The following is an 18,468-nucleotide window of genomic DNA, read 5'->3' as shown; positions in this document are numbered from 1 at the left end:
CACTGACTCTCTGGATTGGACCGTCCAACATTGTTCACTGCGCAGTGACAGCTGCTACGGGCCTGATGTGTGAAAGTGAGACTATCTGATAGATAGAACATAGATCGCCTATCAAAACGGACCAGCCCAGCCCAGGGAGTTGCCGGAACACTTACAAATGTGGGCTGGTAGGATTTAGGCAAAGAAAAAAATGTAATTATTATTTTTTTGGCCCTCCGGCCCACACACAGCACCGGCCCACCGGGAAAACTCCCGGTATTCCCAATGGCCAGTCCGCCCCTGCACGTAACGACGATCCAAATGGACCAATCCGCGGAGCTCCTCACACACCTGAGACAGCGGGACATGGCGACTCCCGGCCCGGCCCCGAGCACACACACAGACAGACCCACAGCCAGGCTGCAGGTGTGTGTGTGTGAGCTGCAACAAGCCGTTTAGGACAGAGAGTGAATACACATGCTATACAGAGATACTGTATGAGAAACCAATGTGAGTTTGGAAAATTGCACAATATAAATCTATTCTAGTATACCTCAACAATGGAATTATGATCAGTAGAAATGGCCATGACATGGGACCTTTAAATCAAATTGGAGGAAAGCAATTGAATCAAAAACAACAATCTTTATTGATTAAGAAAGGTGCTGACAGAAGCATATTTAGGTTCAAGTTTTTGTGGTGACCTTAAGAAAGTATTTGTTCCTATGTCAGTATAATAATGTGTTTAACTGTATCTTACATACTACATTATGCTAACATGACTCCAAAAAAGAGTTTGCTTAGACTATAATACAATCAGGCAGGCAACAATAATAATTATTTGGGAAATACGGGTACATAAACAACCAGATGAACCAGATTAGTTCAAATAGCATTTTAAAAAGAGAAACGGAAAACAACAAGGGTTTTCTTATTAGCTGTACATAAACAATTTAAGGCTGGAAATCAAAAGTCATTTTCTGGATGGTTTTGTGGAAAATAAAATGGATGAGTGAATGATAATTTGAGCTTTTAGCCTAACTCAAATGATGGAAGCATGGATAATGTTCCTGCATATATAACAAAAATAGCATCTGCTAATCATAAACAGTGAACTCCAGCAACAACTTTGGATAGACGGCGAGAAAAAAGGAACAAAAGCAATGTTTTCCGTTACAAGATTTCACGTTTCTTACCCGTGTGACGGTTGATGGAGAAAACATCATTCTCATTGCCACTAAATATGTTGTATGTGATCCTTTGTCTGCTGTTGGTTTGGTCACTGGCCTCCACTTTTGCAATCCAAGTGCCTTGACAAAAAGAGGGTAAAAAGGTTGATGAGGTTTTAAATCAGTGAGATCAGTGAAAAAAGGAAGAATAAAGAGGGTTAAAACGTACCAGCTCTGCTGTTCTCGTTGACAGTAGCATTGTATACTTTATTTGTGAACTGCAGTCCTTCGTGTTCTCCCTTGAGATAAATGAAAACCAGGCAGGTGGAGGTCAGAGCAGGTTGTCCTTTGTCTGAAACCAGAACCTGCAGCTTCCTCTCAGAGAAACCTGCTCTCACTCGCCTTCTCAGTGAAATATCTCCAGACTCGCTGTTGATGTCGAACAGGTTTTCCTTATCAGACAACGTAAACTGAATAGTCCCGTTGTCACCCTGGTCTCCATCTGTTGCCGACAGCGTGGCTACTATCTGGTTTGGTAGAGTCCTCATAGAAACCCATGCGTTGATGGGATTCTGCTCACAGATTGGCACGTTGTCGTTCACATCCTCCACCTGAATGGTCACCGATGCCACAGAGCTCAGCGGCCCCTGAGAGCAGCCGTCAGTGGCCACAGCTCTGAAGGAGTACTGGGCTCTGCTCTCTCTGTCCAGAGCCCTGGTGGAGCGGATCACTCCTGTGAAGGCGTCCACTGAGAAGGCCCCCTGGCTGCTGTCCTCGGTCAGAGAGTAGGTCAGCTCCCCGTTAGACCCCTCGTCAGGATCAAAGGCGCTGACCCGCAGCATCTCCTCTCCCGCAGGTAGGCCCTCGCTGACGGAGGCGTGGTAGCTCTTACGGGTGAAGGAGGGGATGTTATCGTTCTGGTCCAGCAGCAGCAGCTGGAGCTGGGTGGTGGAGCTGAGCGGGGTGGGGCCATAGTCCCGGGCCTGTATGGTGAGAGTGTAATTCTGCCTTTCCTCGCGGTCAAGGACCTGAGTGGTGCTGACAGCCCCTGTGTGGCTGTTGATGGTGAAACGACCTCTGTAGTCCTCACCTAAAGACAGTGGAAAGAGATTATAGAATACATCTGTTAAATCACAGCTTCGGAGTATCTATTGACTTGGTGAGTATAATGTTAGTTCCAATAACATTTTTGCAAAAACTATCAAATTGTGATCCAATTAGTTTGACTTACAGAGCAATATTCTGGGTTCCTTACCTAAAATGGAGTAGTGTATAGTTCCATTTTCTCCATGGTCTGGATCCGAGGCCTGAGCAGTGTGCACCACTCCAGGAGGGAGGTTTTCTGGCAGGCTGATCTGGAACGATGACTGCATGAACTCCGGAGGGTTGTCATTGTCGTCCAGCACCGAGCACAGCACTGTGGCCGTCCCCGACAGAGGCCGCGTGCTGCTGTCACGAGCCTGGACTGCACACAGGAATCAAAAGGAATCAAAAGCATGCTAAAATGTGCTAATTTGTAACACACAAAATAACAAGTGAGGCTGGTAGGAATGCCATTACGCTTGCATGTTTTTGGACTGAACGTGTGGGACACATACTAATTTCAGCCGAGGGTTGAGCTACAGGTAAAGTCCAGTGTATAACAAAGTATTTTGGATTCATCCACTATCTGTGCCACATTATATGCAGAAACATCCAAAAGGTGTCGAGTTGTCTTGACTAAAGTAGAAGACTGACTGACAGACCAAACGACGATAATGCCGTCCATAGAGCCGTCCCGGAAGTACTTTAATATGAAATGCAGCTATTGGTTAAGAGCTCAGAGAGGTCAAAGACACAGTCATTCACTGTAGCTTTATATGTGAAACATATGTTTTACATGTGACAATCTACACAGTATGGAAAAATACAGTTTTTCTAAGAGGTCAAAACTCTCCCTCTCTGCTGACCAAAGACTGATGCCAGATAAGATTTTAATGGCAGTACAGACCTTGAAAGGGAAAGAAATATATACAATAAAAGTCCTGTCAAGATAACTTATACTGCAACAGTTTTTAATACAAGCTGAAAATAACTTTGTATTTTCTTTCTTTCCAAACTTATCCTCAGCCAGAGAAAATTATCCCCACATATTTTTGTATTTCCCAATAAGCCTTGCATGATTTTGGCAAAGCTTGAATACATTTATTCTTTCCTGTTATTATATGTTGTTGTACTATGTTTAATTGTTAATTAAACTGCTGACTGTACAAATATCACGATTAAACATCTGAAAGCAATCACTAAACACCAATGAATAGCTTGAATGTAATTGCAGTGTATTCCCACGACAGAGTGAAAGCAAACACTTCAAAAAGCACAGCTCAGTAGAGGTTAGATAGACTGTACCTCAGCCCTTTAAAAGTCTACTGTTTCCTTAACATAAATCAATCTGCTGAATTACGTTGCCCTGAAACAACGACCTTGAATTCTTTATGACTCTGGCTGTGAAGCATGTCAAGGGAAAAGGTAGAGAATGAGAAACAGAGAAAGAAATATCTGTGTTTGATAGAGACTTTATATGTTTTGTTTTAGCCGCTTTAGGCCATGATATTTTTTATAACCCTTTTAGTGAGAAGATGTGAGCCAAACATTGACTTAACTGTGCAGCAAAGCTGGAACATTGAATACAAAGAATAGGATCACAGACTTTTAAATATTTGGATGTGCCTATATTCTCACTTCATGCAGTAAATCCAGATCACAGCCATAGATGATACACGTCTTTCTGGTCAATACAACTTGCAGACAACATGTTTAACATATGTCCATCTGGTAATTGTGAAATCAACATTAACAGTTTTTTTTAAAACCATCAACAATGCATTGCGATTGATACAGACCCGGCATATGATTTTCATGGGAGGGCACATAAAACCGTCATGTGCCGCGGCCAGTGTCGACGCCAGAGATTTTCTTTTGGGGGTGCTGTGGGGTAGCTTGACGTTTCATAGAGGGTGCTCAAACATGTAGAGTTTCCCATTAATGTACCGGGCTACAGTTGAATTTACTACTGCAACACTCCCCACACGCACAGTGTACCCGCGACTGTTACAATGAAGGCTCGATAATCAGCTCACGGCATATAGGTGTAAGCAGGGGTAAAGTGTTATTTTTATAGGTGGTGTGTGGACCTCACATAGGGTGGGGCGGACCTCACCTCCTCTAGGGGGGTCCTCACCTCCTCTAGGTCCTCACCTCCTCTAGGGGGGTCTGGGGGGATGCTCCGCCGGGAAGATTTTTAAATATTGAAGTTGAAAGCATCAATCTGGTGCACTTTGAGAGCAAAATGAAGAGATCTATGGATACATCTCTCAACACCCATATGAAACAGAACTGTAAACCGATTTTCTTTTTCTTTATGGATATTTTACAAATCACTCCCCTTTTAAACTTTATTCTTGTTTTACTGTCATATAGTATTTCATACCTGCTTTTCATTTATTACTCTTATATTACTATCTGACATCACATACATCGTAGCAATAAAGTTCACAGTTTATGATTAAATCTTTTTTTATAAATAATAAAAAACGTGTTTATTGGGGGAGGGCAGGAATGTCCTCCCATTTGGGTCTGGATTGATAGCACTTTCCCGACTTGTAAAAACTCTTTGTTCCCCGTTGACATTGCATCATGGGCACTTTGATTCATTTCAGCTTAGAAAACATTCAATGTGATAAATCATGTACTCACCTGCTGAGCTGAACCAATCAAAGTGTTATCCATGTAGCTCCAAAATGACTGTTTTAACAATGTTCTTGATCATTAAATAAGTGGCCTTGGCTGTGTGATGTAGAGCCACTTCTCATATTCCTTTGGAAGTTAAATTAAGCTTAAAATAATGTGAATAAAGCTTCCTCTGGTGTGAAGAGAAGCACCTTTTATTTAAAGTAAGTGCATGTGTTTTTGACTTACACAGGGTTTTTGAAAGGGCAGGATTTTATTAAATCACATGTTACACACAAAGATGACCATCCAAACAGCTTAGCAACAAAAGTGTGTTTCAGAGAAGTTATGTACACTGCTGTGTCTGTCGGCTGCAATTATAACCGCTTCTAATCCTATTTTTAATCCTAACCTTTTAAGCTCTTAACCTTTTTTTATATTACCATATCTTATTCAATATTCTCCTTAGATAACTTTTTATTTTATTTGTTTTATTATTTTCTCCTTATAGCATTGTCATATGACGTTGTTTTTAAAGTGTGCTATATACATGAAATTATTATTCTTATATTATTATTATTTTAAATCCAGGCTTTTTTTGCTGCTGCTTTTGATAAGATAACATAACTCTCTTACACTCTACATATCTGTTTTATTCTATTTTTTTTATATTCTCTTAATGACTGTTTTGAAATATTTTTTTGTGATGTGATTCCATTGTCCTATATATAATGCTCTTAAGGTTTAATTTTCGTAAAGCACTTTGAATTTGAAACTTGCCTTGCCTGACAACAGGTTTGAACAGTGTGTGTTTATGTGCTTGTGTTTTACCTCTGAGAGTGAAATGCTGCTGCTGCTCTCGGTCCAGGTGGGAGGCGGTGGCGATCAGACCGGTGTACGGGTTGATGTTAAAGAGCTCGTAGCCGGGTCCGGGCAACAGGCTGTACCACACCACGGCATTCTCCTCTGGAACATAAGAGAAAAATGTATGTTTTACATTACATTAAAACTAGAAGCACTAATATAAACAGAAATATGTTGCAATAGAAATCTCTAAACAAAGTGTTGAAAGCTTATTTTGTGGATGTATACAATTATTGTCTGGACCTAAATGAGAAAATATGTTTCTTCTTTGTCATTTGACTAAAACAACATGTAGTCTGTTGTATGCCAGGATAACAATTTCCCTGCCAATGGTTCTATAACTCAAATGTTATTAGAAACATCGTTTTCATCCATCTGAAAAGGGCGTTGAGAGACCATGTCAAGAACTCAAAAAAGCCCCGCTGATCAATTTAGAAGGTCTTTTGTGCGCAGACAGAACTGTAAAACCTTTGAATGACACATGCTCATTCCTATGTTATTGCATTTATGATATCATTTTGCCACAGAGGACAGAAAAGTTATTCTTTAAAAAAAAAACCCTCATAACATTTGCTGAACAAAGTGAAGTCCAGGCCACGCGGAGTACTACAAAGGTTAGCTGTCACACTCGCTGATATTGCACATCTCTGACTGACTCCAACACATGGAAACTGGATACACAGACCAACACAGGCACAAAACAATGATCAACTTTGGGGAGCATTGGGGGGGGGGGGGAAAGCAGCACAAATGATAATCAAATCAGACTGGTGGGAGAGCGGGCTGCGCTGCCAGACGAGGGGATTCGAGGAGACGGATGAAAACACGGCGCCTATTGGCACAGATGGCTTGGATTATGGAAATCATCATGAGAGAGGACCTTTCAAATCTCCCTGAGGATCTGTGTGCTTGCTGTTCTTGGACAATTCTCACCCCCAAGAATTCAAAGTTCACATTGAAACCCCTCCTGTACAGATCGTCCTGCCACATGCCCCTCCACCTCCACTGTTTAAAAGGATTCCTACTGTCAACATGATGGGATGAAGTGGGATATAGGAGGCCCTGTGCACAACGTGTTAAAATAAACAGGACTGATGTGTGGATTTGTGACTAATATTAGGGTTCAGATGAATGAGATTTGCTGGGCTATACAGTGGTCATGAAAAAGACACAAATGGTACAACATGAGGGGAAAAAGAGGCAGGGGTCGGTCTGAATTAAAGTGCTAATGGACTGAAACAAAACAGACGATAACCTTGATTCACTGCAGCGCTGAAGTTTAACCCAAACATGGCAGAGTGAGCTGCTGCTAGACTGTGCTCTCTCATGTGGTACTTTGCTTAAAGATAATACAAACAAACTACAGTATTACACTAAAGCTAAAACAGAATAATGTTTTAATAGATTCAATATATCGTATATTTTGAATACAAAAGGGTTTAATGCAACAAAAAAGGAAACAAGACAACTGTTCATGTCTTCATAATTTACAAAACACCCCATTATGTTGGAGGTTAGACGCTTTAGCAAGAGTTTAATTTAATTATAAAGTGTAAGTATTTGGTTTTATGCATATTGAGTCAGTGGTTTTGAGGCCTTAAGGACACATGCTAGTGCTGCCATCTAGGCCCTTTAAAGGCGTACTGCTATCTTCAGCTCACAGAGGGATTATTTGAATTTGTATGCCACTGAATGAAAACTGCAGCTCATCTGAGTTTCTAAGAACCAGAACATAAATAATAGTTAAATGTTAAAAAATTATATTTTGTTGCAGCCATTGATTATATAGAATGGTGTTTAACATTTACCTGAGAGCCTTAATCCTACTTTACCATGTATTTAATAACATGCAAAAGCTTACAAGTATTACCTGAGTCTGTATCAGTGGCAGAGACCCTGACCACTGGCTCTTCAGGGTCTCTGTTCTCCGCCACACTGGCGTTGTAGATGCTCTGACTGAAGACGGGTGCCTGGTCGTTCACATCCCCCACCTCCACTGTCAGAGTCTGGGTGGAGGAGAGCGAGGGCAGCCCGCGGTCCACCGCACGCACCGTCAGGCGGTGGAAACGCTGAGTCTCATAGTCCAGAGGGACGGAGAGGAAGAGGAGGCCTGGAGAAGATGGAAGAGGATCAAACAAGTCTGTTGGTCTCTAATACTTGCAAGTAAAAGTGGCTAAAACTTTCTGAACTTTATTTGGAACAAAACAAATCACAAAACCCACTGATTCATCAGGATGTTTTGTAACACATTTTAACATTGACTGTTGCTTACGGTGTGTCATCACACATAATAAGACAATTATTTAAATAAAAATGAAAGCCTATCTATCTATCTATCTACTGTATCTATCTATCTACTGTATCTATCTATCTATCTATCTATCTATCTATCTATCTATCTATCTATCTATCTATCTATCTATCTATCTATCTATCTATCTATCTATCTATCTATCTATCAATCTATCTATCTATCTATCATTAATCCATACCCTGTGAGAATCCTACCTGTTTTCTCCTCCAGTGTGAACAGTCCTTCCTTGTTTCCAGCGATGATGATGAAGGAGACGACCCCGTTTTCACCCTGATCTCCGTCTATGGCTATGAAATGATGCAGCAGAGTCCCCACTTCTGCGTCCTCCATCACCTGAACTGTGTCCGCTGATACAAACACCGGCCGGTTATCGTTCACATCGAGCAGGAACACCTGAGCCGTCACTGACGTCTGCTTCCTCTCCTCCTTCCTCTTCGCCTGGTCGGTGGCGGTCACAGTGAAGGCGTAGCTGGGGTTGGTCTCTCGGTCTAAAGGTGCTGTTACAGTCAGGCTCCCCGTGAGAGGGTCGATATGAAAGGGGAAGCGGGATGATCTGCTGAGTTGAGGGTCAAAGGTCAGGGAGTAGCGGAGGGCACTGTTAGGAAAAGTCCCGTCAGCGTCCCTGGCATGAAAAGCAAACGCCAGCGATCCCGACGCAGCGTCCTCCGGCAGGCCCAACATCACCAGTTTGTCAGGGAACCAGGGTGTTTGGTCGTTCACATCCTCCACCATCACACACACCAGCACGGACATGTTCACTCCGGGGCCGAGACCCACGTCCTCAGCTCGCACCATGAGCAAGTACTGCATGGCCGACTCGTAGTCCAGCGGCTGGTTGATGTAAATGTCACCAGAAGAGCTGTCGATGCCGAAGTGAACGCTGCCGTCGCCCTCGGAGATGGAGTACTGGAATCTCCCTTTGTATGAAACCCCAGCAGAGCCGATGACAGTCGCTGGCTCCGTGTCTTCCTTCACCGTGAAACGCCTCATGGTTTGCTGGTTAGTTTGGCCGTAGAGAGTCTCTAATCCGTGAACCTGCAGGTCAAACAAATACACTGTCAGACAATAATGTCAGAGGAGTCACAGTAATATTATAATAAGAGAAAACACTAGAAAAAATACAAAATATGGGGCGATAGAGACAAAACAAGCAATGAAGTGAGTCAGGTGGCTACCCTTTAGGGACAAACATTTCAAACTTTCAGAATATATAACTAAACAGCCTGTGCTTTAAATTAAGACTTTGATATAAAGCCTCTTTAAAATGATAATAAATGTCTCCCCCTGGTGCCAAACATGGGCAACTTAGACATTTGTTTTTTTCTTATGAAAAATCATAAAATTGTACATTTTGGGTCTGTACATTTGTAAAAGTGTGTCGAGTATATATCATGCAAAGGATGGAGTCCAGTTTAGTGTAATTACTTTTGGTTTGATTTAAATAGGATAGTGAGGTGGGCTGAAGATCGGAAGGTTGTGAGTTCAAATCCCGCCTGGAACACCACCACTAGTGTGCCCTTGAGTAAGGCACTTAGCCCTTAGTTACTCCAGGGAGAATGTCCCTGTAATTGGTCATTGTAAGTTGCTTTGGTTAAAAGCATCAGCTAAATGAAATGTAATGTAATGTAAATAGATCATTTTGGATGAAATATATTTTTTAAATCAAATTATTTCCTAAATTAACGCGTTTAGGACCTTTGGGTATTTAATGTCCCTGCGCAAACTACAATGGGATTGCTATCATTTTAAAGTCACAATCACAGGATACAAACAGAGAGAAATTACTTTATGAACATGCTTGAGAAGAGACAAGCATAAAAAATGACCGTTTCCTTTACTGGAACTGAACAAACTTCAATATGTTGTTTTTGAAAACAGAGAAAGGCAGACTGTTAACAGGGCATCGATACTACGGCCATTTATAAAATTGCAATCCATATAATTGTCATACAGGTATAGAATATATATTCACTGACAGCATAAAGTGGAGGGATGATCGTACCTGTACATGAACAACTGCAGTGTCCGCCAGAGATGAGGCTCCGCTGTCCTTGGCACTGACCCTCAGAGTGTAGTACGGTTTGGTGTTATCGGTAAAAAACTCTGTTGTTCTGATGTTTCCACTTTCATTGTCGATCTCAAAGTGTTCGAAACCCTCATCCTCTGAATCAGCTGAGAGAAACACAGGACGATGATACTCAGGAACTCATCAATAATACTGTAGAAGTGCATAACAATGATGTATGTACATGTCTTACCTGAGACCATTGAGAAGGTGACTGTTCCATTTTCTCCTGCATCTAAATCTTTGGCAAACATGTTCGTCACCAAGGATCCTGCAGGTAGCTCAGCCCATATCTGCATAAAGAGAGGTGCATGTATTATTAAAAAACATATCAATAACACTACACATTTAAAAGATGTACACATATCTCTGGTTAGGACTTCTTTCCTGCTTTGTTGCAAGTAATGCTTATGCATATTCAGATCTTTTATATCACTATGGTTATAGACGCATGTTATATCATCTGAAAATTAGGGCTGTTTTTCTGTCCTCATAATTTATCACATCAACACCATGACAAAATACGAATAAATGTCATTCTCAATCTTAAATTTGAATAATGTGAATAATATGATTTATTGAACTAGTCTTTCCTTTAGTACATCAACTTTGAATGCTTCTTATAGGATAGGAATAGGACAACATACAGGTAAGATTATAACAGGTTTACCTGAACATTGAGCTCCTTGTTGGCGGGAAGGTGTGTGAACTGTGGCGTGTTGTCGTTGGTGTCAGTGACCAGGATGTGAGCGGTGGCGGTGGCGTTGAAGCGAGGGTGGCCCTGATCGGTCACCATCACCTTCAGACTGTGCTGGCTGTGCTGCTCCCGGTCCAACGCCACCCAGTTGATAATCTCACCTGGAAGGGAACATGAAGGTGAGGATGGCTGCACAGGTAAGCAGAGGGCTGTTACGGTTGACAGGAAGGATTTCGGATACAGGAAATCTCACCTCTGGCTAGCAGAAAACTTCCAGCATCATAATTTCTTTAGCTTCTTGATTTTTAACAAGATTTTCCTCTGTTTTCCTTTTCAATAACCCTGGACAATATGTATAAAATGTACTCACACATTGGATTTGAATTAACATTTGTAATGGAAAAAAACAACTGCAACTATTTTGCACACGTGTACTGTGTATATTCTTTACTTTTACTCTCCGATTTTTACATAAAAATGGAATTATGGATTATAAATTAAAAAAATAATTACCCAGAAACATTATCAACCTATGGATTAACCGATTCAGCCGCGTTTTTTCTCGTTTTAATGCCATTGAACACGTCTTTTGATCAGATTGACAGCTACGGTGAGACAGATCTCCCTAAAAGNACATTATCAACGTATGGATTAACCGATTCAGCCGCGTTTGTTCTCGTTTTAATGCCATTGAACACGTCTTTTGATCAGATTGACAGCTACGGTGAGACAGATCTCCCGTAAAAGCTCCGTAAAGGTACGTGTTGTGATGTCTGTGTTTGCTTCCCCTGTCAAGAGTTCGGATCGCTCAGTGATGATACTATACCTATATAATCTGTGGAACCTCAGCTTTAATCAGATATCTTGTATGTGTAGCTACGAAAAGTAATAAGGATATCTTTTATCTTGAGTTCTGTGCCAAAGTGCGTTCGCTCAGGGGTCATTTAGATGCTTCTTATGAGAATTGTGTTTTGTTTTGGTAAAAATGGTTTGTATCGTCAGTTAGCTGAGATTCTTTCCGTTAATCTGGTATTACACATTAATAGGTTCTTAAATATTAAAAACCCCTGAGACACAGTGTCATGAAAAAAATAAAAAAGTACCCGCCGGCGGGGACCTTGGGGCTTAGGTTTAACATGCAGATGTATGAAAAAAAAATCACAATTTGGGAGCAATAAAGTACGTCTAAGCTTCCCCTCAAAATGATGATATTATTCTGAATCTTTTTACCTGTTTTAGCATTGATGCGGAAGAACTTCCCATCTGTGAGCAGGATGTAGGACAGCTGGGCATTTTTCCCAGAATCCTTATCCAGGGCCTTGACGGTTCCCACCAGGCCTTGAGGCGATGGCCCCTCGGACACAGTGAAGTAGTAGACCTCGCTGCTGAAAACCGGGGGGTTGTCGTTGATGTCCAGCACCAGCACGGTCACTGTGGCTGTGGCCGTCATGTTCCCCAGCGAGGCCTCCGGGCCGCTGGCCAGCACTCGGAAACGAAACATGGATTCTGTCTCATAGTCCAGACTCTGGGAGAGATACAGCCATCCGGTGTTTGGGTGGACTCGAAACGGAGCAGGAGGAAATCCGGCTTCTCCCTCCAAGGAGTATGTGAGGCCTGAGGTGGACATGTGAGCCCCCCGGCTGCGGTGCGCTCTCACCTGGATGACCCTCGAGTCTTTCCTGTAGCCCTCACCTATCTCCACCTGGTAGACTAGTGTCTCGAAGGCGAGGCTGTCTTCAGCAGCGGTGCGGTCCACATTTACCGTGAGGGTCAGAGAAGAGCTCAGATATGGTTCTCCTTGATCTTTAGCCATGATTTCCAGAATGTACTTCTGCTCATAATCCACCTTTAAACTCTGATTTAATGTAACTGTCCCCAGGTTTCGGTCAACAACAAATGTGCTGTTTCTGGAACTCTTCAGATGATACTGCACCCTCCCATTGGCCCCGCTGTCGTAGTCGTGTGCATGAGCGATGAATAGCACTGTCCCTGGGCGTGTGTTCTGAGAAACTGTGATGCTGTCGCCCAGTTTGGGGAAAATAGGAGCGTTATCGTTGATGTCAGCTATGGTGATGTTGACCTGAGTGGTGCTGTAGACTGGAGAGGTGTCGGTGAAGGACTGAAGGACCAGCAGAGCGTACGGCTGAACCTCGTGGTCCAGAGGTCTGATGTTGCTGATCAGGCCCGACTTCGGGTGAACGGAGAACAAACCCTGAGGGTCTCCAGAGGAGATCCGGTAGGAGACGGATTCGGAGCCTGTGAAGACAAAGAGTTATTATTATAAACTGACATTAAAATGCCCACCATTACTTTAAGCAGTTCTGAATCCCCCTCAAACCAATGGACGTAAATTGATTTTTCATCTTTGATTGCTCCCAGCAATACAACATCTGTATACAATATCTAATACTTATTTGTATTGCTGATTGCTGATCATAAATTGAGGAAAAAGGTGCAAAAATATGTTATTTTATATGTTTTTTTATGTGGGTGAACACACTATACTAAAGTAGTCCTACATTTAGATTTTACAATCGTAAAAGCTAAGAGACAAAAAAAGCAACATTTTAAGTCACTTAATAGTTAAAGGATGGCGCAATGAAAACAGTTATGGGGGGAGGGAGGGTTATTTTTAAGGTAAAGGAAAAAGTGAGATACAAAAAAAGGGTAGAAGGACATTTTTAAATTATGAATCAACATAGTTCATTAAGAAAATAAAGAATGATATATATATATATATTTGAAAATTAAGCCAACTGCAACTTTAAATGAGTATATTCATTTTTATGTCCAATATAGTAAAGGATTATCACAACACATACACAGTAAGCAACAAACATTAATTACAGTACAGCTCAGAAGATCGCATTAATCCCCTCCAAGTGTTTGTTTGTCTCGAACAGTAACTATCAAACCACTGAAACAAGCTGAGAGCTTAGCGCTCCTCAACTTCTGTCAAACACATTCTGCTGTTTCCACTAAGTTGCAGCGCTAATCTGTTAATGGACAACCTTAAATGACTGTCTGAGAGGTGGAGAGGTTTAGCTGCTGAAGGCTAAGAGGTGTGGATGTGCCTAACACGAGGACTATAAGGAGATAATCCTGTAAACTGGGGTGTCGGGAAACTCTCCAGAGAGAGGAGACTCTAGTTTATGTTACTGTAGAAAAATACAAAATACTAACAGCTGCAACTCCTTTAATCAAGGTCCTACTTTAATTCATAATATATAAAACATTACTCTCTTAAACCTTCAAATACATCAAATAAACTCTCACAAAACAAATAATGTATTTATTTTAATATACATATTTATAGTTACCATTAATCCTACACTCATTTCCTATAGTTATTTCAGGATTATCTTTGACCTTTAAGAACAATAATACATGTATTGTACCTTTGTCTTTGACCCTTATCATGTGAACATGTGGCTAATGAGGATTAAAGATTAATCTTCACAGCGTGCCTTCTAATGTCTGGAAGGAGATTTGAGCAATGACAATGATCGCTCAATTGTCTTTGTCAAAATCCTTTGTCTGACAAATCCTGTTAAATACTGTTTCTGCCATGTCCAATGTTGCAGACATTTTCTAATAAGTACATTTCGTTTTTTGTTGCAAAGTTTTCTTAACTGCAGGTTTCTTTTATTTGCAGCATGTGTTGGGGAAGAAATGTCTCCATTTGCATGTGTTTTGGAACATTTGTGTTTTTCCTAATGTGTTTAGGTCTGTTATAGCTCGTTTCCCCTGTCAGACACCGTTAGTAAGGCTTTTTACCTTAAGCACCTGTTACCCAAATTGACCACAATCATGACAGTATCGCCATATTTCTAAATTCAAAATAACTCACAGTTTTAGACATTATAATAATCTCTAATGTCCATTACAAATAAACATTAATTATTCCTCGAAATACATAGGAAAAGACTCTTCTATCACCAGAACTTTCCCTGGATTCATCATTTGTTGTTGTTTTTTCTTCACCAATAATAGTAAAATCAGGTAATCCTTCTTTTTAGATATGCCCTCACCTGCTGGGTTTACGGCCTCCACCGTCCCCACAGGAGTCTCGGGTGGAGCGTCCTCAGGCACTGAGAAGGTGTAGTGCGACCTCTGGAACACGGCTGGAGCCTGAGCGCTGCGTAAAACGTTGATGGTGACCTCTGCAGGCCGGACAGAGGTCAAGCCCCCCCCATCCCGCGCTGATATTGAGAGCTTCACACTGGCTGCACCCAGGTGGGTCAGGGTGGAGGTCAGGAGGAGCATCCCTGCAGGCACAGAAAAGGATAACAGTCAGGTCAAACAGTCATTCACAAGTATGGCTTTTTGCTTTGTTTAAAAAACAGCACTCAATTGAATTGTTTCTTTATTTATTTTTCTGAATTTAAATAGGTTAAATTTGAATTAAGATTATTTCCAAAATTAGATGATTGAATACTTTTAGCCTTTGAACATGTCAAATGTTTTTTAAATACGAATGCCACTTTTTCTTTGGTTCAATCCGCTATTTCAAATGCTTTCATGCCAATGTAGTGATTTTGGACTTTTGGTTTTTCAAAAATAACAATTTGAATGCATCACATCGGGCTCTGGGAATTATAGAGCACATGGTTAATTAATTAATTTAAAAGAAAATCCTCCTGTATGTTCACTAAAATAAATTGCATTGTAGACAGCTGTGACCACAATTTAGATTAGAAAAAGCTCAAGAAAATCTATGCTGCACAAATAGAGCACAAAAAACATATATTCACGACGCACATTCAGGTATTTTTATTCATTGTTGTCAACTGAATTTACCTTACAACCCATTACATAATATGATCTCAGACAATAAACAGCTCATATTGTATTTAGCACTCATGTATAAATCCTTTGATTTTGAAACAAAAATGTTTATTTAAAATATTTAATTCAGTACTAAATTGAGTACAAATTCAGCGTTACATTCTGCCACATGGGGATCTAAAGCTTTAGCAACCCCTGCTGAGCGCAATCATCTCAACGGGATTTACACAAAGAAGGTTGTTGTTTATTCCCAAACCCTGGGACTGCCAGCCACACAACTTCATTAGTAAGTGAGAAGTCTTAATCAAAACCAATTAAAAAACGTAATTGAAGCGTGACTAGCCCATTCAAAACCATAATGATGTGTAATTGTTGAGTGACCTTCTGATAATACTGTGAGCAGGGTTTTGATTTGCATCATGACTGGTGAAGTGCCATTTGTATGGCAGCACTGAAGTAAAACACTTCTGAAAACAAACCACAATTTAGAGAAAACTAACAAATTAAACAAAGTAAAAGATAAAATAAAAACACTGAAGAAAGAAAATGACTTGGCCCACACAATTATCTGGAAGGCACTACACATTTATGAATCACTAGCAGGGTAAACACGTTTCTGCTCTGTTTTCACCTTTTCTTTTTACTCTCTAACTGCAACCCGACATCTCTCCTTTTTTGTACAAAACAATTAACACACTAACAAGTCTGAGTATTCGAATGCCTGCCTACCTGATTGTTTGTCCAGTGCGAACAAACTGGACATGTCCCCAGGTAGGATATCGTAGATAACCTGTCCAAAACTTCCAGAATCTCGGTCAGTAGCGACCAAGTTGAGGATTTCTGTGCCGGGCTGAGCATGGCTGCTGATGCTCATGGTGTACTCGTCAGGGTTAAACACCGGAGCGTTATCATTCAGGTCTTCCACCTCGACGTGCACGTAGGTTTGGGCGCTCAGGCCTCCCTGACATTTGAAAAAGTAGAGAGAAAAGAAGTGTCGTGTAGTTTGTGAGTAAAAGGACACAATCTTGTTATGATTACAGTGCAGGTTATAAATTATGAGATGAGGCTTTAACACAGTATGTCAAATATAATTATTTATACACTCACTGGATCTTCAGCTTTAATCAGAATGTCATGGACCGTATGCCCCGAGTCTCGATCAATATCCTGAGAGACGCACAGCTCTCCGGTCTGTGGGTGGATTTTGAAGAGAGGATGTTTGTCCTGCATGTCAAACCCGTCAGACAGAGAGTAGAGCAGTGAGCCAAACTCAGGGCTGTCTGCATCTGTGGCGACAACCTTGAAGAAGTAAAGAAACATACAGTTATATTAATGCCACTAAAACAATGTAAATAACATTTGAAGAAAAATATAGCATGTAGTATGTGTATTAAAAGGGAAGGAATATGGAATTTGTGAGCGTTTGTCTGTATTTCAGGGCCTTTTTTTGTAAGTTTTGTAACTTTATGAACATGTGTACGCAAATACTTGAAGCAGCTATATCTGCTACGTACAAAGACGCAGTCTCACAGACCAATTCTTCCATTAAAATATATTTATATACAGTAGCCTATGCTATTCCCAGTATAAAGATTGCAGTTTTTTCAAATAAGTTTGTTGCTACACATCTGTTATGAATGGTAGTGCCACACTGTCAGTTATTAGTCAATGTTTAGCTTTAACCTCTGTAGTATCCGTGCATCATATTATTGTCATGATCTGCCAAAGAAGGTCAACATAATAAAAGCATAAAGAAATCCCCACAATCAAAGGGTGAAGATTGTAACTGACGGGAATAAGAAGAGCCGGCCAAACTGCAGAGTAAAAGACACGCCTCCGATCCAACAGAGAGCCTTTCATGTCTCACTGTGCCGTGACAAGAGACACATTTCACAGTTACAGCGCTCGCTCTCCTGCCATAAAGATGATATCATCGCAGAGTTTATGAACTCTGATCAGAGGAAGTTTTACAGTCATGGCCCATGGATCAAGGTCTGATTAGATACACTCCCTGAAAGATTTTGAACTGCCTTTACATCTCTTTATGTCTGCCAAGAAAACCATTTTAAAATCTTGGATTTCTGTTTGTAGTTGTGTTGGCTACACAGTAGTACAAGCAGTGAGTATTTGAACTCCAACACATACAGAACCAAACCACTAACAACTATGGTATGGTTAAATTAGAAAGATCTCACATGGGCCTTTGTAATGGATACGTTTGCAGGTTTTCTTTGGTAAAAAAATGATAAAGTAAAGAAAGCCAATTGACTCCTCAAAGTTGAAGATACAGCTTTTGCCCTGTTTTGTTTTATTATAAAAAAGTGATTGTTGGGTTTCAGACTGCTGGGTAATTTGTCACTATGTTTTGAGATTTAAAAAAACGAAATATTGAAACTGAAATGAAATCATTATCTTAAATTGATTATGAAAGGGGCTGCTTTCACTGTTTATCTCTCACTCTTTTCTCACTTCTTTGACTTGTTTTTTAGTCTGAACTCTTTCATTAAAGATCCACTGTAACAGTGAAATATCCTTAATGATTTTCCTATTCCTATAGTTCCTATTTAATCGGATTGAGTGCAAAATATCTGTCATGTTTATAGAAACTCATTGGTTAATAAGGCTTCTTTTGTTATGGGCTTCAGCGTGTGCCAGGCTGCAAGAGTGTGGTACCAGGCATCACATCTGTCATCATCACATCAAAGTCACAGTGGTCATCTGGAAAAAGGGTTGTGTGTGTGCGTGTGTGCGTGTGTGTGTGTGTGTGTGTGTGTGTGTGTGTGTGTGTGTGTGTGTGTGTGTGTGTGTGTGTGTGTGTGTGTGTATGTGCAATGTGTTTGAGAGAGAGAGTGTGTGTGTGTGTGTGTGTGTGTGTGTGTGTGTG

At 40.9% G+C, this 18,468-nt stretch overlaps 1 protein-coding gene across 1 annotated transcript in view; it reads right to left on the bottom strand.

Moving 5' to 3' along the window:
- Window positions 1–18,468, bottom strand: part of dchs2 (dachsous cadherin-related 2) — a 29,939-nt gene that overhangs the window by 8,451 nt on the left and 3,020 nt on the right. The window contains exons 2-14 of the mRNA XM_010795574.1: window positions 16,692–16,883; window positions 16,314–16,545; window positions 14,828–15,064; window positions 12,027–13,052; window positions 10,770–10,957; window positions 10,293–10,392; window positions 10,037–10,206; window positions 8,229–9,069; window positions 7,591–7,830; window positions 5,688–5,822; window positions 2,404–2,613; window positions 1,378–2,238; window positions 1,176–1,289 (exon numbers count right to left, since the gene is read on the bottom strand). Coding sequence (XP_010793876.1) covers window positions 1,176–1,289; window positions 1,378–2,238; window positions 2,404–2,613; window positions 5,688–5,822; window positions 7,591–7,830; window positions 8,229–9,069; window positions 10,037–10,206; window positions 10,293–10,392; window positions 10,770–10,957; window positions 12,027–13,052; window positions 14,828–15,064; window positions 16,314–16,545; window positions 16,692–16,883 — 4,546 coding nt within the window. The remainder of the gene's footprint in view (window positions 1–1,175; window positions 1,290–1,377; window positions 2,239–2,403; window positions 2,614–5,687; window positions 5,823–7,590; window positions 7,831–8,228; window positions 9,070–10,036; window positions 10,207–10,292; window positions 10,393–10,769; window positions 10,958–12,026; window positions 13,053–14,827; window positions 15,065–16,313; window positions 16,546–16,691; window positions 16,884–18,468) is intronic.

The sequence above is a fragment of the Notothenia coriiceps genome, unplaced genomic scaffold, assembly GCF_000735185.1.
Source record: "Notothenia coriiceps isolate Sejong01 unplaced genomic scaffold, NC01 NC01_scaffold00037246, whole genome shotgun sequence".
In the NCBI taxonomy this organism is placed as follows: domain Eukaryota; kingdom Metazoa; phylum Chordata; class Actinopteri; order Perciformes; family Nototheniidae; genus Notothenia; species Notothenia coriiceps.
The sequence above is the reverse complement of the archived record's forward strand: the minus strand, read 5'-3'. Positions and strand labels throughout refer to the sequence as shown.